This window comes from Puma concolor, chromosome B3 (assembly GCF_028749965.1).
Source record: "Puma concolor isolate L17-30 chromosome B3, mPumCon1.1.hap2, whole genome shotgun sequence".
Taxonomy (NCBI): Eukaryota; Metazoa; Chordata; class Mammalia; order Carnivora; family Felidae; genus Puma; species Puma concolor.
In genome coordinates this window covers 123,566,219-123,590,257 of record NC_141672.1, presented here as the reverse complement: position 1 = coordinate 123,590,257, position 24,039 = coordinate 123,566,219, and the positions used below count along the sequence as shown (strand labels likewise).

The following is a 24,039-nucleotide window of genomic DNA, read 5'->3' as shown; positions in this document are numbered from 1 at the left end:
CACCTCAGTAAGAAAGTTATTTTATAACTTAGTAAGTAATATTTTATATTTTTATGACTATACTGATCAAAGATTTATTCTGTTAACATGACAGAGATTGCTGATGTTCACTTACAACTGTTCTTCCATTTGATTGCAATAGTAGTGCTGGAATAAAAATTACATTGTCTTCACTTTCATATAGGTATAGCTATGTGACTACCTTATGGCTAATTGTGGTGTGTACAATTGTGAGATGTGTCATTTAAAGGGGAGAGGTTTGAACTTTTGTTCCCCTTTCCTCCTTCCTGTTGTTTAAAAGTTGAATGTTATAGCTGCCATCCCAGCAGCCAGTAGACCATGAGATAATCTGGGGCACAATAAGGCAGAAGAAGCCTGAGTCTCTGAAACTTTGGACTGCCATATATACTCTAGAATGAGTACTTCCAGATCTTTATGTTAAAAATTAAACATATCTTATTCAAACCACTGTTATTTTACTTTATTTTTTGTTACCAACAAAATTCAATTTTTTATCAACTTTATTGAGTAATATTATGTAATTAATATATCTAGTAACTCACCAATTTAAAGTGTAAAATTCAATGGTTTTGAGTGTATTCACAGATGTGTGCCACTATCACCATAGCCAAATTTATAACATTTCATTACCTTAAAAAGAAATCCCATACTCTTTAGTTATTACCCTGCTATGCACCCACCCCCACCTCACTCTAGCCCTAAGGAACAAATAAGTTTCTCTATATGTGGTCTTTTGAGACTGGCTCCTTTGATTTACCAAAATGTTTTCAAGATTCATCCACATTATATAGCACATATCAGTACTTCATTCCCTTTTATTACCAAATAATCTATTGTATGGATATCATATATTTTGTTTATCCATTCATTCATTGTTGGAATTTGGGCTATTTCCACCTTTTGGATATTACGCACAATGCTTCTATAAATATTCATGTAAAATTATTGTGTAAACATATGTTTTCATTTCTCTTGAGAATACTCCTAGGGTGGATTGCTGTATCAAACTCTATATTTATTTGAGGAACTGTTAGACTCAGACTGAATGGATATACCATTTCACCAGGACTATACGAGACAATTTCCAAATTCTCCACATTCTTGCCAACATTTGTTATTTATTATTTGACTTTTTTATCTTAGACATCCTAGTGAGTGTGAAGTAGTATTGAATAATGATTTTGGTTTGCATTTCCCTCATGACTAATGTTCTTATTAGTCATTTGTATTTTTTCCTTGATTAGCTGTCTTTACAGCTCCTTTGCTTGTTTTTTTATTTAGTTTTTTTTTTTTTTAATGATTGACAAATTTCAGATATAAGTCCTTTTAGATGCATGATTTGCAAATTTTTTCTTGCATTTTGTCGGTTGTCTATTCACTTTCTTGATGATGTTCTTTCAGGTACAAAAATATTTAAATTTGATAAAGTCCAATTTATCTATTTTTTTTCTTTTCTTGTTTGTGCTTTTCATGTCAAAACTAAGAATATTTTGCTAAATCCACGGTCATAAAGATTTATCCCTCTGTTTTCTTCTAAGAATTGTACAGCTTTAGATCTTACATTTAGAAATTTGATCCATTTCGAGTTAATTTTGTTACATGGTGTGAAGTAAGGGTCCAACTTCAGTCTTTTGCATGTAATCCAATTGTCCTGGCACCATTTGTTGAAAAGACGGCCCTTTCTCCATAGAATTTTCTAAATACCCTTGTCCAAATCAGTTGGCCATTGACGTGTACGTTTATTTTTGGATTCTCAATTGTATTCCATTTATCTAAATGCATATTCTTGTGCTAATACTGCTCTGTCTTAATTACTATTGTTTTGTAGGAAATCTTGAAATCAAGAAGGGTGAATAATAATTTGTCCTTTTTCTAGATTATTTGGCCATTCTGGGTCTCTTGCAATGTCACATGAGTTTTAGAATTATCTTGCCAATACCTCTCTGATAGAGATTGTATTGAATTTGTGGATTCGTTTGGGGAGTATTGTCATCTTAACAATGTTAACTCTTCCACTCTATAAATGTGGGATGTTTTTCCATTTATTTAGAACTTCTTTAATTTCCTTCAACAATATTTGATACTTTATGAGTATACTTTTACACTTCTTTGTTAAATTTATTTTTAACAATTTATTCTTTATGATACCCTTATAAACAGCATTTAAAAATTATTTTTGTAGGCACCTGAGTGGCTCAGTCGGTTAAGCATCTGACTTTGGCTCAGGCCATGATCTCATGGTTCACAAGTTTGAGCCCTGTGTCAGCTCTGTACTGACAGCTTAGAGCCTGGAGCCTGCTTTGGATTCTGTATGTCTCCCTCTCTCTCTGCCTCTTCCCTGCTCACATTCTCTCTCTCTCTCAAAAATAAATAAACATCTAAAATTTTTTAAATAAAATTCATTTTTGGATTGTTCATTGCACATATATAATAATGCAACTTATTTTTATCTTTTGATCTTGTATCCTGCAACCTTACTAAACTCATTTATTATTTATAACAGGTTATTAGTAAATTTGTTAGGATTCTATCTATATATTTGTCATCTACAAATAGAGTTAGCTTTTATTCTGCTTTTCCAATCTGGATCACTTTTATTTCTTTCTCTTGTCTAATTGTCAGGGTAAAATCTTCATTAGATTATGAATAAAAGTGATAAAAGAAGACATTCTAAGTGTGTTCCTGGTCTCAGTAGGAAAATACCTGCTCTTTTACCATGATGTTACCTGTGGATTTTTGTAGATGCCTTATATCAGATTGAGGCAGCTCCCTTCTATTTCCAGCTTAAGCGTCTGTTTTTTTGTCATGAATTGATGTTAGATTTTGTCAAGTGTATTTTCTGCATCTATGGAAATGATCATGTTATTTTTATTTTTTCTTCTATTGATATAATGTATTGAATAGTTTTGGACGCTAAACCAACCTTGGATTTCTGGGATAAATTCCATTTGGTCAAGGTTTATAATTCTATTTATATGTTTCTGGGTTTAGTTTGCTAGAGTTTTGTTGAGGATTTTTACATTTATATCCATAAGGGATATTGGTCTATAGTATTCTGTTCTTGTGATATCTTTGTCTGGTTTTGGTCTAAGAGTAATAGTGGAGTTATAAAATAATTTGAAAAGTGGTCTCTCATGTCCTACATTTTGGAAGAGTTTTGAAGATTTTTTTTTTTAATGTTTGGTAGAATTCAACAGTGAAAGCAATTGGGTTTGGAATTTTCTTTGTGGATAATTATTAAAATTACTGTCAACCACTTCATTTGTTATAGAGTTTTTCAGAATGTATATTTCTTCTTGAGTCAGTTTGGTAGTTTACATTTTTCTAAAAGTTTGTCCATTTTATCTAAGTTATCTAATTTATTGGTATAATTTTTTATAGTTTTTCTTTTTAATCCTTTTTATTTCTATAAGACTGATAGTAGTGTCCCCTATTAAATTTCTGATTCTACTATTTTAGTCTCCCTCATTTTTCTTGGTAAATATGCCTACAATTTTGTCAATTTTGTCAATCTTATCAAAGAACTAGTTTTGGTTTCATTGATTTTTCTGTATTCAAATTCAATTCTTACTATTAGAGAGAGTCAGCTTTAATTAAATTATTTGCAATCCCAAGAACCATACTCAGAGTAAAAGTTGATGCCTTGTGATAAATCTCCACAAAAAATAATTTTTGTTTTTAATGGATGGGGCATTGTCTATCAAAGGCTCAAGACTCTGAAATTTGTTTCCCTTTAGCTCAGATTCATTTGTTGTTTAAAGAAATAATATTATTTTTCTGTGAAGGTAATGTACATCACCTTGTAAATAACCCAAGACAGTAGATCCTACAGAAATAGTTTTCTCCTCCTTCCATTGAGAGGTTTATTCTTTTGAGAGTAAAGAAGTATTAATGTGATGAGTCCAGCAGTGATTTATCCTCATCTAGCTCAGGAAGATCATTTCAACTTTGAATGAGTAAGGCTAAATAATTTTTACTTGGTTTATTTAAAAATATAAAGTTTGAATTTTTATTTTAAGTGTTACTGTTAAACTTATCTTCTCAAGGAAAATTTGCTCAAACAATGAACTAAGGAATCATCAGTGAAATAGATGATTAAAGCTATGGCCAGATACAGGTTTGATGGAAAAAGAAATCCATTGCTAACTCAGTTTGTTTACTGGAAAATTTTACATGTTCAGTCCATAAGAGTGAAGATAAGAAAAATTGTTTGAGGAGAGAAGCCTTTCAGGACCTAAGAATAGAAAATGATTTTAATTAAAAACCTGGGTTCCAAACCATTTGCTTCTCATTCATCTAAAACATCTAAAGCAAGAGTCTGCAAATTTTTTCTTGTAAAGGTCAGAAAGTAAATAGACGTCACAGGCCATACAGTGAACATAAACGATGTTAGCAGTATGAAAAGAGGTGTCCAAAAAGCTGAAGGGTTCCTGAATATCTCCATTTGGGACAATGAGTCTCATTGGAACTCCACCCTCACTACGGCTCTATCATCTTCCTTCTAACCCCATGTACTGTGAATTTTATTACCAAATTAAAAGAAACAAATAAACAACAACAAATCTTCACAAACATCTTTAGTAGACATTACAAACTAATGAAGAACTAGCCTCCTAGAGGGGGGATAAGTAGCCCAGAAAAGAAAGGCCCTTTTTGTTCTGGCATTGGGGTCCCCCACATTTAGGTCATCTCTCTATTTGCTCACCCTAAAATAAAACATTTCTGCTAACATTCCAGAAACATACTCAGACCTATAATTTAGTCTTTATGTTTATGGGAAAAACATTTTTGTAAAAGAACACATGAGATTTTTGTTACAAAGAAAACCTGAGAAAACCATTCTCACAAAATACCTCACAAAAGGCCATCAGTCTTAGAAACCACCTGGCATGAAAAAAAGAAAGAAAGAAAAGAAAGAAAGAAAGAAAGAAAGAAAGAAAGAAAGAAAGAAAAACAATAAAGAAAACTTAAAAATTAGTTCTAAATAAAAAAATCTTTGGGGATCCAAGAAAACTTTTACTATTCTCAGACAGAATTAAGAAATAAACTGAGACCAAAATTAATATACAAAAATCAATTGCATTTCCACTTACTGGCAACAATCATACATTGAAATAAAAAAATACCATTTATACTATCATCTAAAAACAAAATAATAGAGATAAACCTAACAAAAGATTTACAAAGTCCCTCCATTTAAAAAAAAAAAAAAAAACACTATTCCTGAAAGAAATTAAAGAAGAATTAAAGCAGTGATTCTCAACCAATTTTATACTCCCAGGGACATTTGTCAATGTGTAGACATGTTTGGTTGTCAAACTGAGGAAGCAGACTGTACTATTGCAGTCTAGTCAGCAGAGGCCAGGGGTGCTGCTAAACATTCTACAATGCTCAGAACAGCTCTCCACAACAAAGAATTATGTAATTCAAAATGTCAATGTGTAAGGTTAAGAAACCTACACTATTAGGATGCCAGTTCTCCACACACTGGTGTATAGAGTCGATGTAGTTTCAATCAAATTCTCAGAATTTGTGTATACACACACACACACACACACAATTTGATCCTAAAATTTCTATGGAAAGGTCTCAATATAGTCAAAATGAATATGGAAAATAATTTGGTTAACTAACACTATTTGATTTTGAGACGTATAAAACTACAACAGTCAAGACAGTGTGGTATTGACCTCAAAATAGCCAAGTAGATCAATGGAACAGAAAAGAGAGTCCAGATATGGAGCCATATACATATGAACAATGGATTTTCAACAAGGATGTAAAATCATTCAATGAGAAGGATGGTCTTTTTAACAAATGGTGCTAGAACGATTGGATATAGGTGGATGGAGAAAATGAACTTCCATTTATATTTCACAACATCTGCAAAAGTTAACTCCAAGGGTGTCATAGTATAAATGCAATACCTAAAAATAGAAAACTTACAAAAGAAAAGATAAAGAAAAAATCATTGTGACCTATTATTAGGCAAAGATCTCGTAGAAATAATACAAAATACATAACCCATAAAAGAAAAAAACTATATTGGACCTCATCAAAATTTGAAATTCATACCTGTTAAGAGAATGAAAAGGTAAACCATGGACAGGGAGTAAAAAATTATAAAGCATATTCTGATAAAGAATTTGTATCTGAAGCATATAACTATGTAAAGAATTCTGAAAACACAATAAAAAACAAGGCAATTAAAAATGGACAGAATATTTGAACACTTTTTAATGAGAAGAAACAGATGGCAACAAAACACATGGAAAAATGCTCAACATCATTAACCAATAAGTAAATGCAAATTAAAACCAAAAGGAGATATCACTGCATAAGTATTATAATGGCTAAAATCAGAAAAACTGACCGTACCAAGTATTGGAGAATACATGGAGAACTAGTACTCTCAACTGGCAACATGTACAACTGGTAAAATGTAAACCATAAAATCACTTTAGAAAAATATTTTGGCAGTTTCATTAAAAACTAAACATACACTGGGGCACCTAGGTTGTCAGTTGTTTGAGATTCTGACTCTTGATTTCAGCTCTGGTCATGATCTCATGGTTTGTGAGTTTGAGTCCTTCATTGGGCTGACAGTGTAGAGCCTGTTTGAGATTTTCTCTTTTTCTCTCTCTCTGGCCCTCCCCTACTCACACCTTCTCTCTCAAAATAAATAGATAAGCATAAAAAATTAAGCATATGCCCACCATCCAGCTATTTCATTCTTAGATATTTACTCACAAAAAATGAAAGCAGATACCTTTGCAAAAACTTGCATATTGATGTTTATAGCAGCTTTATGTACAAAAGCCAAAAAGTAGATACAATCCAAACGTCTGTCAAGAGGTGAATGGATAGACAAATTGTGAATACCCATAATAATGGGATATCATTCAGCAATAAAAGTTGTGAAGTATTAATACATGGAACAACATGAATGAACCTCAAAATAATTGTGCTGAGTAAAAGAAGTTAGAGGAGGAGTTAATATGGCAGAGCAGCATGGAGACTGTCAACTTGTCTCATCCCTGAAATGCAGCTAAATCAGCACCAAACCATTTTTCACACCTAGGAAATTGACAATCTGCATAAATTGAACCACAGAGCTTGGCAGGTACAGGGTGCAGACAGGTGAATTGGGGGAGAGAATAGCCATGGAGTGTAGGGAACTTTTTTTCCAGAGAGAGGACAGAGAAAGGGAGTGTGATGCATCAGGAGAGTGCAGGAAAAACACTCTCCCAAAGCTAGTTGGAGAGAAAGAGAGAGAGTGAAAACACTCACAGGGGACTGAACAAGAAATATGTTCCACTGACAAGAAGAAAGGAGAGGGTTTCAACACCACCAGGATTCTATAAACAAGCAGAGTATGAAGTTCCAGAGCTCAGTGCCTGGTAGTACTCTGGTGAGGAAGTAGGGTGAATTCCCAGGAGCAGACAGCAAGGTGTGGCGGGTCCACGTGCAACATGGGGGAAGAAGTTCCCCTGTTTGGAAAGCATTTGGTAGAGGCCATACAGCATACAGCATACAGGCAAAGGTGCCAGTGGACCCTGGAGAGCAGCCACATATTCTGGTATTAGGACAAAGATGCCAGAGTGCAGTGAAACTTGGCACTGGCTGTATGTGATGATTTGCCATAATCTCTGAACCTCTGCTACTATGTAATTGCATGAATGTTTTCTGGGGCAAGCTGGCACCCAGCCATTGCTCAGAGAGACCTTACCCCAGAGAGTCTGTGTTGGCTCAAGCCACAGAGATCTCTGAAGTGTGGGGTTTTGAAACAACCCCACCCAAGATAAAAATTTGAAGAGAGGTGCTGCCTGGCAGGCAGATGGCTTGGACATGGACAGGGTAGAGGCTGGGAGTGGATGGAGGCCTGAGACGAAGGAGGGTTGGTTGATCACTGGTTGGTGAGATCAGAAAGTTTCTGTGCCAGAGACGAGGGAGCTGAGTGAAACAATTACCACCTCTTCTGTGCATGCACATACTTGCACAAGCAAATGTAGGCCACACTGATTCAGTCCAGTAAGCTAAGCAGTGCCATCTAGTGGAAAATGGAGCTGTTACATCAAGTCCCACCCAACTGCTCTCTCCAAGTACATCCCCTAGAAGACTAACACAAGTCCTTCCACCTGATTAGTGTACAGACTATATAGTGCTTCATAGTTCTGGATGTAATTTCATTCAGGTTTCATTCTGTTTACTGGTTCACTTATTAGTTCATTTTTTTTGCTTGTTTTTGTTTAAATTGTTTTTTCCCCTTTCTTTTCTTTTCCTTGTATACAGAAAGAGAAAGTTTTAATTTACTTTTCTTAATTTTGGAAAATGTTTTTATTTTTAATTTTTATATTTTTATTCTATATCATTTGCTTTATTTCATTTAATTCTCTCTTTCTCTCTCTCTCTCTATATATATATATTAAGTTTTAAGTTTTTTCTTACTTTTTTTTTCTTTTATTGCTTTTCTTTCCCATTTCTTCTCTATTTTATCAAGCTTCTTCCAACAAGCACACCAAAACACACCTAGGATCTAGTTTCCTTTATTTGATTTTTTTTTCAATTTTTCAATTTTATTAATTTTTTTTCTTCCTCTAAATTGAAAAAAAAACAAAGGAATTTACCCCAAAAGAAAGAACAGGAAAATTACAGCCAGAGACTTAATCAATGCAGGTATAAGAAAGATTCTGAACTAGAATTTAGAACCATGGTAATAAAAATATGAGCTGGGGTCGAAAGAAGTATAAAATGCTTTTCTACAGAGATAAAAGAAGTAAAATCTATCAAGAACAAAATTAAAAATGCTATAACCAAGATGCAATCTCAAATGGATGCCACGAAGGCAAAGATGAATGAAGCGCAGCAGTGAATCAGCAATATATGGAGAATAATGAGGCAGAAGAAAAGAGGGAAACAAAGCAAAAGAGCATGATACAAGACTGAAAAAACTCAGTGACTTGTTAAAAAGAAATAACATCCTAATTGTAGGAGTTCCAGAAGGTGAAGGGAGAGAAAAGGGGCAGAAACTTTATGTGAGCAAATTATAGTGGAAAACTTTCCTAATCTGAGGAAGGACACAGATATCAAAATCCAAGAATCATAGAGAACTCCCATTAGATTCAACAAAAACCCACCATAACGAAGGCATATCATAGTAAAATTTACAAAATACACAGACAAGGAAAGAATTATGAAAGCAGCAAGGGAAAAAAGTCCTTAACCTATAAGGGAAGACAGACCAGATTCACAGCAGACCTATCCACAGAAACGTAGCAGTCCAGAAAGGAGTGGCAGGATATATTCAACATGCTGAATGGGAAAAATATGCAGCCAAGAATTATTTATCCAGCAAGGCTGTCATTCAAAACAGAAGGAGAGATAAAGAATTTCCCAGACAAACAAAAACTAAATGAGTTCATGACCACTAAAGCAGCCTTGCAGGAAATTTTAAGGGGGACTCTTTCAGTGGAGAAAAGATGAAACAAAACAAAAAAAGACCAAAAGCAATGAAGACGAGAAAGGACCAGACACCATCATGAGAAACACCAACTCTACAGACACTACAACTGCACTAAATTCGTATCTTTCAGTACTCACTCTAAATATCAATGGACTAAATGTTCCAATCAAAAGACAAGGCATCAGAAAGGATAACAAAACAAGACACATCTATATGCTTCTTACAAGAGACCCATTTTAACCTAAAAACATCTGCAGACTGAAAGCAAGGGGATGGAGAACCATCTATCATGCTAATGGTGGTCAAAAGAAAACTGGAGTATCCATACTTATTTCAGACAAACTAGACTTTAAAATACAGTAAAAAGAGATGAAGGAAGACATTGTATCATAACTAAGGGGTCTATCCACCAAGAGGATCTAACAATTGTAAATATTATTCTCCCAACTTTGAGACACCCAAATATATAAATCACTTAATCACAAAAATAAAAAAAAAAATCCATTGATAATAATACCATAATTGTAGTGGATTTCAACCCCACACTTACAGCAATATACAGATCATACAAGCAGAAAATCAACAAGGAAACAATGGCATTGAATGACACACTGGACCGGATGGATTTAACAGATATATTCAGAACATTTCATCCTAAAGCAGCAGAATACACATTCTTCTCGAGTGCACATGGAACATTCTCCAGAATAGATCACATACTGGGAAACAAATCAGCCCTCAACAAGTACAAAAAGATCGAGATCATACCTTGAATATTTTCAGGCCACTACACAATGAAACTTGAAGTCAACCACAAGAAAAAAATTGGAAAGACCATGATTACTTGGAAATTAAAGAATATCCTCCTAAATAATGAATTGGTTAACCAAGAAGTTAAAGAGGAAATTAAAAAGTACATGGAAGCCAATGAAAATGAAAACGAAAACATGATGGCCTAAAACTTCTGGGATGCAGCAAAGATGGTCATAAGATGAAAGTATGTAGCAATCCAAGCTTTCCTAAAGAAGGAAGAAAAGTCTCACATACACAACTTTACTTTACACCTAAAAGAGCTTGAAAAAGAACAGCAAATAAATTCCAAAACCAGCAAAGAAGGGAAATAATAAAGACTAGAGCAGAAATCAATGATATTGAAATAAAACAAACAAACAAACAGTAGAACAGATCAATGAAATCAGGACCTGGTTCTCTGTTCTCTGAAAAAATTAACATAATTGTTAAACCCCTAGTTAGACTAATCAAAAAGAAAAAGGAAGGGACCCAAATAAATAAAATCACAAATGAAACAGGGGAGATCAAAACCAACACTGCAGAAATACAAACAATAATAACAGAATATTATGAACAATTATATGTCAACATATTGGGCAATCTGAAAGAAATGGACAAATTTCTAGAGATATATAAACTACCAAAACTGGAACAGGAAGAAGCAGAAAACTTGAACAGATCCATAACCGGTAAAGAAATTGAATCAGTTATCAAAAATCTCCCAAAACACAAGAGTCCATGGCTGAATGACTTTCCTGCGGAATTCTACCAAATATTTAAAGAAGAATTAATACCTATTCTTTTGAAGCTGTTCCACAAAACAAAATTGGAAGGAAACTCATTCTATGAGGGCAGCTTTACCTTGATTACAAAATCAGACAAACACACCACTTAAAAGGAGAACTACAGACCAATTTCCCTGATGATCATGGACGCAAAGATTCTCAATAAGATCCTAGCAAATGATACATTAAAAGATCAAGTGGGGTTTACTCCTGGAATGCAGAGAGGGTTCAATATCTGCAAATCAATCAATGTGAATACATCACCTTAATAAAAGAAAAGATAAGAACCACATGATTCTCTCAATAGATGCAGAGAAAGCATTTGACAAAATACAGCATCCTTTCTTGATAAAAACCCTCAAGAAAGTGTGGATAGAAAGATCATACCTCAAGATCATAGAAGTCATATATGAAAGACTCAATGCTAATATCATCCTCAATGGGGAAAAATTGAGAGCTTTCCCCCTAAGCTCAGGAACACGACAGGGGTGTATACTCCTGTGTTGGAAGTCCAAGCCTTAGCTATTAGACAACACAAAGAAATAAAGACATACAAATCATCAAGGAGGAAGTCAAACTTTCACTTTTCACAGATGACATGATTCTCTATGTGGAAAACCCAAAAGACTCCACCAAAAAACTGCTAGAACTGATTCATGGATTCAGCAAGTCACACGATATAAAAATCAATGTACATATATCAGTTGCATTTCTATACACAAATAATAAAGCAACAGAAAGAGAAATCAAGGAATTGATCCCATTTATAATTGCACCAAAACCCATAAAATACCTAGGAATAAACCTAACAAAAGAGGTAAAAAATCTGTACACTGAAAGCTATAAAAAGCTTGTGAAAGAAATTTGAAGAAGACACACAAGAAAATGGAAAAACATTCCATGCTCATGGATTGGAAGAAAAAATATTGTTAAAATGTCAATACTACCCAAAGCAATCTACATATTCAATGCAATCCCTATCAAAATAACACCAGCTTTCTTCTCAGAGCTAAAACAAACAATCCTAAAATTTGTATGGAACCATAAAAGACCCTGAAGAGCCAAAACAATCCTGAAAAGAAAACCAAACCTGGAAGCATCATCATTCCAGACTTCGAACTGTATTATAAAATTATAATCATCAAGACAGTATGGTACTGGCACAAAAACAGATACTAAGATCATTAGAACAGAATAGATATCCCAGAAATTGACTCACAAACGTATGGCCAACTAATCTTTGACAAAGCTGGAAAGAATATCCAATGCAACAAAACAGTCTCTTCAGCAAATGGTGTGGGAAACCTGGACAGCAACATCCAAAAGAATGAACCTGGACCACTTTCTTACATCATACATAAAAATAAACTGAAAATGGATGAAAGACATAAACCTAAGACAGAAGCCATCAAAATCCTAGAGGGAAAAAAAAAGGCAACAAGCTCTTTCACCTTGGCCGTAGAAATTTCTTACTTGACATGTCTCCACAACCAAGGGAAACAAATGCAAAAGTGAACTACTGGGATCTTATCAAGATAAAAATCTTCTGCATAGCAAAGGGGACAATCAACAAAACTAAAAGGCAACTAATGGAATTGGAAAAGGTATTTGCAAATGAGATATCAGATAAAGGATTTGTATCCAAAATCTATAAAGAACTTATCAAACTCAACACCCAAAAAACAAATAATCCAGTGAAAAAAATAGGCAAAAGATGTGAATAGACATTTTTCCAAAGAAGACCTCCAGATGGCCAACAGACAGATGAAATACAAATCACTCATCATCAGAGAAATACAAATCAAAACCACAATGAGATATCATCTCACCCCTGCCAGAATGGCTAAAATTAACAATTCAGGCAACAACAGATGTTGGTGAGGATGCAGAGAAAGAGGAATCCTTTTGCACTGCTGGTGGGAATGCAATCTAGTGCAGCCATTCTGGAAAATAGTGTGGAGTTTCCTCAAAAAACTAAAAATAGAAATACTTTAAAATCCAGCAAATGCATTACTAAGAATTTATCCAAAGGATACAAAAATGTTGATTCAAAGCTGCACATTCACCCCAATGTTTATAGCAGCACTATCAACAATAGCCAAATTATGGAAAGAGCCCAGATTTCCATAAACTGATGAATGGATAAAGAAAATGTGGTATATATATATATATATATATATATATATATACACACACACACACACACACACACACACACACACACACACACAATGGAATATTACTCGGCAATCAAAATCTTGCTATCTGCAACAATGTGGATGGAACTAGAGTGTATTATGGTAAGTGAAATAAGTCAGTCAGAGAAAGATCTATATCATATGATTTCATTCATATATGGAATTTAAGACACAAAACAGATGAACATAAGGGAGGGAAAGCAAAAGTAATATAAAAACAGAGAGGGAGACAGAGAGTATTAAATACAGAGAACAAAGAGGGTTGCTGGTGGGGTTTTGGGTTGGCGGATGGGCTAACTGGGTTAGGGGCATTAAGGAGGACACTTGTTGGGATGAGCACTGGGTGCTATATGTAAGTGGTGAATCATTAAATTCTATTTCTGAAATTATTATTACACTATGTCTTAACTAGCTTCAATTTAAATTAGAAAAAGAAATTAGAGGAAAAAAAGTGAATACTATTTCATTTGTATAAATTTTTTAAAAATTCAAACAAATCTCTAGTGCATGAGTTGTTGAAAACACATTACTTGTTGCTTGACACAGGAATGAATGTGTCCAGTGGAGTGGAGATATTACAAAGTGGCACAAATAAATTTTTGATTATGAAATGTTGATTGTGATGATGGCTTCACATATGTAAAAATAATCAAATTATATATTTTAAATATGTGCAGTTTTTTTATATCATTTATTCTTTAAAAAAAGCTACTTAGAAAATGAAATAGAATTGTTAAAGTCAATCTCTCAGAACATATAGCTAAAACAAAAGACTACAATTGGAAAAATTGTATGTTAAGGACAGAACTATTAAGTACAAAATTTGAGAGCATATGAAAAAAGGCAGAGGATGTTTTCTTAACAAGTAATGTAAGAAAGGTGTTTAGAACTAAGATATATAGATCTTTAGATCCAGAGTTTCACTCAGGATCCAAAATATACTAAGCCAAAAAGATTCACACTAAATACATCTTTATGAAATGTTAGAAAGATGTCAAAATCTTCCTTAATCCTTGGTGGGTTGAGAAGTTATAGGTGAATCTCTATAAGTAAGTAAGTATCAGCTGACATCAAACTTGTTATTAGTATCACCGGATGCTAAAATATAATTATACAATTATTTCAAAGTTTGTGGGAGATTGCTTTGAATCTGCATCAATATCAAGCTAACTACGAAGTAAACAACGACAACAACAACAACAGCAACAACAAAAAAACTAAGGAAAGAATTCAGATATGCAAAGCCTAGAAACCATCTATCCCATACTCATTTTTTTGGACATTTACTGAGGATGATCTTTGTTAAAATGAGGATTTCCAGAGTCTGATGGAAAAAAATCATAGGATGAGAGTTTTGCAGCAGGTCCAAAATGCAAGTAGTCATAACTTGTATGGGTAGTCAGTTAACACCAAGAAAAATATTTTCGTGAAGAAAAATAGAAAGGATAACAAACAATAAATTTAATGACTAAGGTGATAAATAATATTAGCTACATGGTTAAGAAAGCATACTATTATTTCCTTATTAAGAAAAAAGAATGCAAATTAGAAACTCCAGAATGGGTGTTTGTGGGTGATTGGGGGGGATTAAACAAGGAAAGTCTTGATGAAATACACATGGTGTGTGGTTTGGATCAAATTAAGTAGTGCAGGAAAAAGTAATTCATTTTATCTGGATCTTACAGTGATTCTTCCTCAAATAGCCCAAGGTTGAGATATTTCACAGAGAATTTGGAGCAAACTGCTTAGCTCTGCTTTGAATAATATTTATATACTTGATAAAATTTTTCATTATTTTTTCAAATTTTACAATTAATTTATAAGTAAAATCCTAAAGGTTGAAGTATAGCTACAGTGCTAATTGTGAAAGTTTTCAGTCTCCCCAGTAACAGGTGCTGGAATATCACTTTTCTTACACATCAGTTGAACTCACTTTGCAGTAGGAAAAACTATTAACTACAGTATTTGGTTTTTTCCTTCTAAGATTTATCTTTATACCCTCAAATGAAATACTACACATTGAACTGTACCCATGTAATATAGATCAATAATGTGGGCTGTTTCATTAGTTTTCATTTAGAATCAATCTATAAACATAATATTAAATAGTAAGATATAATTTTATGACTGTAGGTAGAATGCAAATGTGTTACACCTTGGTAATGTAAATGTACAGTTACAGTTAACAGAGGATGGGAGGTGAAACAGAGGAAAGAGAAACACATAAAATTATAGGGTTATTGACATATTTATCTAAAAAATGGAGAGTCGAGAGACAACTGCCTAAAAACCTGGAGAAGTGGAGACTTCAGTTGTAAAGGTATTTTCTTACAATTATCCAGCTACCAAAGCTACTAACTAGTTTCCTATTTGGTTTCAAGATGCACACACATGCATTAACATCCACTCCACACCATTTCTGTGAACTGCACTTCGCTTACTATTATCCTCTACATTGCTTGCCTATGGATTTTAAATGGAACCTATTGATAGAAAATAAAACCATAGATTCCTCTAATGCCAGGAGTGCCCCAATCAATAACCATTGCTAGTTTAGTCTTATAAGGGGCTCAATGCCCTGCCTTCCAAAGAGTCAATCTCCCCTGAATAATTTTTCCCACTAAAAGGAGAATAGCAATCCCTGTCCTTTAGAGGCTGATAAAAAGGAGGTAGGCAAGAATTATAAAATGATGCCAAATGTGTGCAGGGGCTGTGAAAGCCCTGGGACATAGCAGTGAGTAGATTCTGGGTAGAGGCTCTCTGGGCATAATTGCACTCCACATTCGGTGAGGCTTTTTTGGTTATTTGGAAGTAGGATGCTTTTGAAAGAAGATTTAAGACACCCAAAAAACAAATAATCCAGTGAAGAAATGGGCAGAAAACATGAATAGACACTTCTCTAAAGAAGACATCCAGATGGCCAACAGGCACATGAAAAGATGTTCAATGTCGCTCCTCATCAGGGAAATACAAATCAAAACCACACTCAGATATCACCTCACACCAGTCAGAGTGGCTAAAATGAACAAAACAGGAGACTATAGATGCGGGAGAGGATGTGGAGAAATGGGAACCCTTTTGCACTGTTGGTGGGAATGCAAACTGGTGCAGCCACTCTGGAAAACAGTGTGGAGGTTCCTCAGAAAATTAAAAAATAGACCTACCCTATGACCCAGGATATAGGAGGGCTGAGGCATAGGGGCACTTCACCCCAATGTTTATAGCAACACTCTCAACAATAGCCAAATTATGGAAAGAGGTTAAATTTCCATCAACTGATGAATATATAAAGAAATTGTTGTTTATATACACAATGGAATACTACGTGGCAATGAGAAAGAATGAAATATGGCCTTTTGTAGCAACATGGATGGAACTGGAGAGTGTTATGCTAAGTGAAATAAGTCATACAGAGAAGGACAGATTCCGTATGTTTTCACTCCTATGTGGATCCTGAGAAACTTAACAGAAGACCATGGGGGAGGGGAAGAAAAAAAATGGTTAGAGAGGGAGGGAGCCAAAACATAAGAGACTCCTAAAAACTGAGAACAAACTGAGGGTTTATGGGGGGTGGGAAGGAAGGGTGGGTGGGGGATGGGTATTGAGGGCACCTTTTGGGATGAGCACTGGGTGTTGTATGGAAATCAATTTGACAATAAATTTCATAATAAAAAAATAAACTCTGAAAAATTGAAAATACTTTTTTTTTTGCAGTTATTGGTAATTTAAACTTTCTCATCTGAATGAATAATGTTATAGCCTAATGGAGTAGATGAGAAATGTCCTCATAGTGATGTTCCAGTCTTAGATGAAGAATTAGTGTGAAATATGTCCAAGACAGGGTCCCAAAGTAAAGCAGGGATGTAAAAACATATGGTGAAAAAAATGAAAGAATGGAAACAGGCCTTGTAAAGAATTACTGAAGAATTTGTATTATTTTGCTGAGAATAGATACATTTGAGGATAAACCTCCATTAAATACTAGCTGGCTGAGGACATTTTGAAAGACTGACAACCACAGTGGGGAACTTTCTTTTTAAGTTATTTGCATGTGAGCCAGCAGCCTTTCTAGGAACATACAGATAAATTTCTTGATACAAGTTCTATCTGGTTTGAGGTGTCTGAGGATGTGAACTCATTCATTCATCCATTCATTCATTCATGACATTGCTTGTTACTTTCTCACTGGAGAGGAGACAAGGGAAATTACGTTTCAGTGCTAAAAAAGTAAAGAGTAAGGACCAATACCACCTGTGCCCAGAGGTTATTGGTAAGTTTCTTCCCTTGCCTTTAATAGAAAAATATTTCTTTCTCTCTAACCATTTATTTGAAGATAGGCACAAGCTGGATCTCTGTATTTAGTTGTCTTTTGAAGTTTAGAATAAATCATCTTTAATACAAAAAAAGTCATGATTCAGTTGTCCTCAAATGCAGTCAGCTTTGAGCTTATTTCTTTGTACTTTCCACGTAATCTAAATGGACATGTACATCTAAAAATAGCTGGAATTAAAATAACCACACCGTATCACCAAAAGATAGCCAAGGAAGAAAAAAAAAGTCAGTCTTCTTATTTAAGTCAGTTAGTTCTTTTTTAATAAATTTGAATTCATTCATCAACAAGTTTCATATTGTATCTATCACTCAATTTTGCTGTTTTTTTCATGTCAAATAATACCAAAAAATTACATCAATGTGCTTAAGCAAAATTGGATTTTAGTTTATCTTTACAATGAAATGAAATCCACATGGGAATTGATCATGACAGCAATCGCCTATTCCTACTAGAATAATCCTGTACTTACCTTGAATACACTCACTGACTTGGAAAGTAGAAATATAAGACAAGAATGATAAAACATGTTTATGGGTCTCACCCTAGGGAGAGGCATGTTATTGTAGCCACTCTCTGGGAAGTCACTGTTTACCCAGGTGTTGGGAATTGAGTATTTTGGAAAACATGGCACCTTTCAATGCAGTAGAAGAGGTAATTGATCCAAGGCACACTAGCTAGTGTCCTGGGAAAATTTAGTCCACCTGGACAGCTCTTTGCCCCATGATTCAATGTTACTCTGACTGATGGCTCACATAAGATGAGAGCCGAAGTCATTTCCACGAGTAACAAAATATTTCACTAATTGATCAATTTTGCTTACATAAAAATGGTCAGAAATATGAACTAGTTTTCAGGTGGAGCATTAAGTAAGGATTATGAGATGGTTTATAATTTCAAGCCAGGAGATTCAAAATTGGACATATTCTGTTTTTTCAAACACACCACTGTGGGACTAACACCAATGGGGTTATCTACTAGATGCTGAAAATGAACACCTACAGCTGCCAATGTGCCTGTCCCCTTAAAACCAGTCCAAAAAGTGTGTGGCATCACCTCTGGGATTCCTCCTGGGTGAAAATGTTAATTCCGAAGCTGCACAGGGGAAAAGTGCCTTTGACTAACTGACCAAATATGTCAAAATTTCTGGATGCTGGCATTAAAAACACATGATATTGCAGATGCACATGTAATCTTCAAACCTAACAGGAATATTACCATGACATACTTCCTAGTTCATTTATGATTCAGGGGGGAAATGCATGTCTCATGATATAGACAGTGAAACCCCTCTACATTCCTGGGGTAGGTGAACAAGAATAACGCTTGTTTTCAAGATTTACTCAAGTCTTATCAGTCTTTCACTGTAGGGATTTATGTAGTAGGGCTCTTGAGTTGTCTCAAGTATATCTAAATATGGGTAATAACCAAATTTCAGAGAAAGATTCTTCAGTACATTTTGAGCCCCTGTGAAGCATTTTGGAAAGACAGGACTACATAGAAAATTAACTTTTTATTATGTTCAGTTGTTGAGAAAGAAATACCATTATATTCCAAATTCAACTTTTCTCTCCTTACTCAAGATGTCTGGATGTGGGTGACAGCCACCTCACATTAATGTCGGAGGTCCAGGTTCAGAATTCATCAATACAGCTTGCACACTGGCTCCAGATAATGAGAGGTCATTGAAACAGAACAGAGAACCAAACTCAACTCTCTTCTGTCAGCACAGAGTTCTGCTTCTCAATATTTCTCACAACTTTTAAAAATGGAGAAGCTATAAAATAATTTTATTAGAAGAAAAGTAATTTTCTTCTGAAATGGAGTAAAGCAAACACATACCCAAGGATCTTAAAAAGTTTTTTTTTTACAGAATATATGTATGTATTTGTGTGTGTGTGTGTGTGTGTGTGTGTGTGTGTGTGTGTATGTGTGTATGTATGTGTGTAGTTACAAACACTATTTATAGTATAGCTATTATGTTAACTTCATCGCAGTGTCTACAAAGTTGTGGATCCCAGTCTTGGTGCCAAATGCATATAAAAAGCTCAAAAGCTATTATGACTATACCATGCAAATTTATAACCAGAAAACCTTGGTAAGTAGACTGCAGCTCTTCTGAGCCCCATAGGGTCTCTTCCTTTGATAATTGGGTACCTCAACTATGCATCAAAAATGTTTTGAATCATTTTTCTCACAGAAAGAATTAATGTCACAGTTCTGAATAGTATAAATTGTACAAGTAAATCGAGCATTGATTGCTTTTGTCCATATTCATTTGCATTTTGGGGTCCCTCTTCTGCATGTGGAGCTTACTCCTTGAATCACTGGATACAGAAAAAGATACCTGAAGTATTGAAAGGGATAAGGTCTTCACAAATGTCTTTTTTCTTTAACATGTTAACAATGATAAGGCCACTTACAAGGTTTTTCCCAATCTATTTAACTTTTAGGATCCCTCATTGTTACCCATGAAAAAAAAAATTGTCAGAGAAAAGCCCAAGACCAGAAATCACTGGCTAATCTCCAGATACAAAATAAAACCAGAGAGCAGTAGGTGGAAGATGTTGTAGAAAGGTCGGAATGAAGGAGGGGTTAAGGTAAAAAACTAGTCATTGCTTCTAGCGTGAGATTTTGTGGGCTGTGTTTTACCTGACAGTGGGTCTTGAACTGTGACAGACTTCCACAAATTAAAGATTGTTATCTTTATACCAAAGAAAAATCAAGTAATGGTAAGCTTATGGTGATAGCTCACACCACATCATCCTCAGGGAAGGTGGTGCCTCTATCTACGTGGAGCAAACTGGTGCCAGCTAGTAGCATATTGGGCAAGATTTTGGTCATTGGCTTAGGATAGAACAGAGAAGGTGAGGCATATGTGGCATGTTGGGATAAAGTATTAATTTAGCAGTTCTTTCCTGAATATTTTGCTTTTTTTCTCCAAATGCTTAACCTCACTGTGACATCTGTTTGCACAACTGTAGTCATTTCCATTTATGGAGGCCTGTGATAGAAATATTGTTACAAAAAATATATCATCTCTTTTTTTTTCTTTAGAAAGATCTCATCTAAATAGTAAGTTAAGGTTGCGTCTATGAAACCGGTGCACCTTGTCTTGTTTCTACGAGCTTTAAAAAGTCCAAATACTGATGAGGCTGTGGATCAGAAGGAACCAAAAATGACTGTTTGTTGTTGGGTTTCTCTCCTTTGCCTCAAGAGAACGGTCATGGATTACTGGGTGACGCATGGTGTGTACTGGTCATGTTCCTGCAGCATCCTAGTTAGACTAGGAGTAGTTGGATGTGCTTATGAAATATGTCAGATACAGAAATGAAGGCATGGAGATGTTTCTTGGTTTCTGAAATTGAACAGTAAATGTGTTTTAAGCTTCAATCTTAATTCTAGGTAACAGAAAGTAGTTACATTATGTAAAGGAAAATTATGACATCGCATGCTGCCATGATAGCAAGCATTAAGAAACAAAATATTGGTAAATATACATATATATGCATATTATGCAAATATACTTCATATTAACATACAATGTTATAAGAGTGATTGATAACATAAAGACAAGGGGGAAAATCATCCTAGATGGTTTTACCTTAGAGTAACAAATAACCTGAGACGTCTATGCTTTCTGTTAGATCAGGCCTAGAAATCCATACAAGATGTGGAGCACATTTTCAGTGATTGAAATGTCAACTAAACATTGCCAAAACATGCCATTGTATTCCCATATGACAGGTAAGCTGAATCCACTCCAAGTGAACAACAACAAAAAAATACACTGTACATTAAGAGTACTTACAATGAGATGCCATCCATTCCTGATGGGTTTTCTAAAGATGGATGTTTCAGACATCAACGTGGGATCTATCTATATTTAAGACAACAGGTGAGCACACACCAGTGGCTCACCTCATCCACTAAACCGTTACAGAAAAAGTGTGCCTGATGAAAGCAAACCCCATCACCAAAAAAGCTGAAAAGCCTTCGCTTAGTAAACAGAAACAATATGAAGTATGTGACTCATTTTAAACTAGCAATACCACTGAATGAATTTTTGAAGATTAACTAAGATTTTCTTTCTGATTTTCAAACTAAAACATCTAACTTATGATAATAAAACACATATTTTTGGATGATGTGTTTCACACCCTCATTCTCAAGGCATAATATTTAGACGATGCTTGTCCCTTTCAATTAAAAAAGAAAAAACTATGACTTTCTTTAATATGCATCCTGTGTTAAATTGTCCATAGCTGCAAAATGTATATATGTATGTGTATTTGTTTTACATACACATGGGTACTTATACCTGTGTGTATAAACATATACACATACATCCTCATATACACGTGTATTTTATATATATGCTGAGAAAGTTCACATATATATACAATTGCGTATGTATATATGTGTGTCTGCTTGTGTGTGTCTGTGTGTGTGTACAGGTATAAAAACTTGACAGGCAGAGTAATATTTCACTCAGTGTTAAATGAAGTCTTTGAAAAATCAAGTACAGTCACTCAGTTAACATAGTACAGCCAGTAAACTAAGTTGAAAAGAGAAAAAGTGAATGGAAACACGATCCTGGACCATCTGTCTATGGCATTCACATCGGTTAGATCAGGAATTTTAATTTTGAGCTGTGAAGACCTCCTCCGTAGATGGGTCTTCTTGTGCGGGATGCTTCTGTCCCCCATGTGTCGCCCATGCCCTTCCCTAGGCATGCTCTGTTTCCTGTACTGGATTCCTGAGTTGTCAAAGGGTCTTGCTGAATTCCTGGTATCACCGACACTGCCTGTGACCTCATTCATTTCATTGTGAACCACCAGTGATGTTAATAGAATATTTCCATGAGCATCCACCTAATTGAAGAAAGTGCACATCATTAGCTAGCATACCAGTGAATCTAATTTTCATATAGAAACACAGTGCAGACTTATGCCATGCAATCACATCACATACATTATGAGAAATTGCACATTTGTCAAACCCAACACTGTTTTTGTGGAAAGTGCCATTTTGGAGGCTTAACTACAGTTTAGAGATTTTATTTTCTCAAATTTAAAAATCCTCACTCTATGTGAGAAGGTTAAGTAAAGGGGGATTTTTTAAATTGAAATTTCACATTATGGATACAAGTCCTTAGGGAAGACAAAATTAGAGTAAAATTCCCTTTCAATATGTTATTTCAGGTATTTTAACTGTTTTTCACAGCTGGACACTGGATGTAAACTATACTCTCCCATTCTTTTTTAGAAATTACCTTGTCCCCTTTTATGATGGTACAAAACTATTCACATTACTGTGGAGAAACAATCAAATAGTCCTGTGATGAATGGACACTCCTGATGACTTTGATGGGTGTAGATACAGACTGTTACCTAGTATGATCTCTTTGCCCAATCCTGATCCTGACAGGAGGTTTCTTTTTTAAGGGCTGTATTTAAGACAGATGAAAGTCCCTCCCACACTGGAGACAAACTTTAAAATAACATTTTATTCTGTACTAAATACAGCTTCAGACCTTTCTTGATGATGTCAATGGTCTGTTTGTTTCTATGAAATTTTCATGGAACATGCCTAAGGCTAGAGGTTGCCAGTGGAGTCCTTTCTTTCTGAGTGTGACAATAATCCTTCTCTGAGTAGTGCCAAACCCTCTCAGGACCACATGACCCATTCCACAGTCCCCTGGGTGTCACTGATCTCCAGCATGCTTGAGGTTTCACCAGCTATCTTCATTTCTTTGCCTGGAAGTCCATCTTCCTTGTCCTAGCTTTGTCTGTGGAAAGACTACCATTTATTCTAGAGCTAGATTATGCATCTATAGCTTCTTCTATGAGGCTTTCACAAAATTAGTCATTTTGGGGAGGAATAATTCATTGACATATTAATTTGCATGTTCCTCTCTTCTGAATACTCCTTAATCTCATTAAAGACATTATGCTAGATGTGAGGGAGGTGAGGTGGGGAGAGAAGACTCCCAATAAGAAGAGGCACTCAGTGTTAAATGAAGCCTGTGCTTGTGCAGACCTTTTAGCAGTACTGAGACCACAGGTGGGATGACCCCCGGACACCAAGGTAACCCAGACACAGGAAGGGCTGCAAACATCCAGGGGCCACTCAGGCTCTGGCACAAAGGTGCCAAAATAGACTCTGTGATACCTATCCCATGGTTTGGGAGTACCATTCAATTATGGCTAGGGAAGAAGAAGTGTGGTCATCAGGATATCACCCCTTACTCCCCAGACCTGTGAATATATTACTTTACATGTAAAAGGGGCATTGCAAACATTATTTAAGGTTATGAAATTTACAATAGGAAGATTAGCCTGGATTATTTGGGGGGGGAGGGGCAATCTAATCACATGAGCCCTTAGAGTAGAGGATTTTGGGGGCACCTGGGTGGCTCAGTCAGTTAAATATCAACTTCAGCTCAGG

General features: G+C 35.1%; 1 protein-coding gene across 3 annotated transcripts in view; it reads right to left on the bottom strand.

Moving 5' to 3' along the window:
- Positions 1-19,089: 19,089 nt before the first annotated feature.
- GABRB3 (gamma-aminobutyric acid type A receptor subunit beta3) overlaps positions 19,090-24,039 on the bottom strand; it is a 468,180-nt gene continuing 463,230 nt past the window's right edge. For all 3 annotated transcript variants that reach the window (XM_025919405.2, XM_025919407.2, XM_025919406.2), the window contains one exon: positions 19,090-22,463. In XM_025919405.2, the coding sequence (XP_025775190.1) occupies positions 22,122-22,463 (342 nt within the window). In that variant the 3' untranslated portion in view covers positions 19,090-22,121. The remainder of the gene's footprint in view (positions 22,464-24,039) is intronic.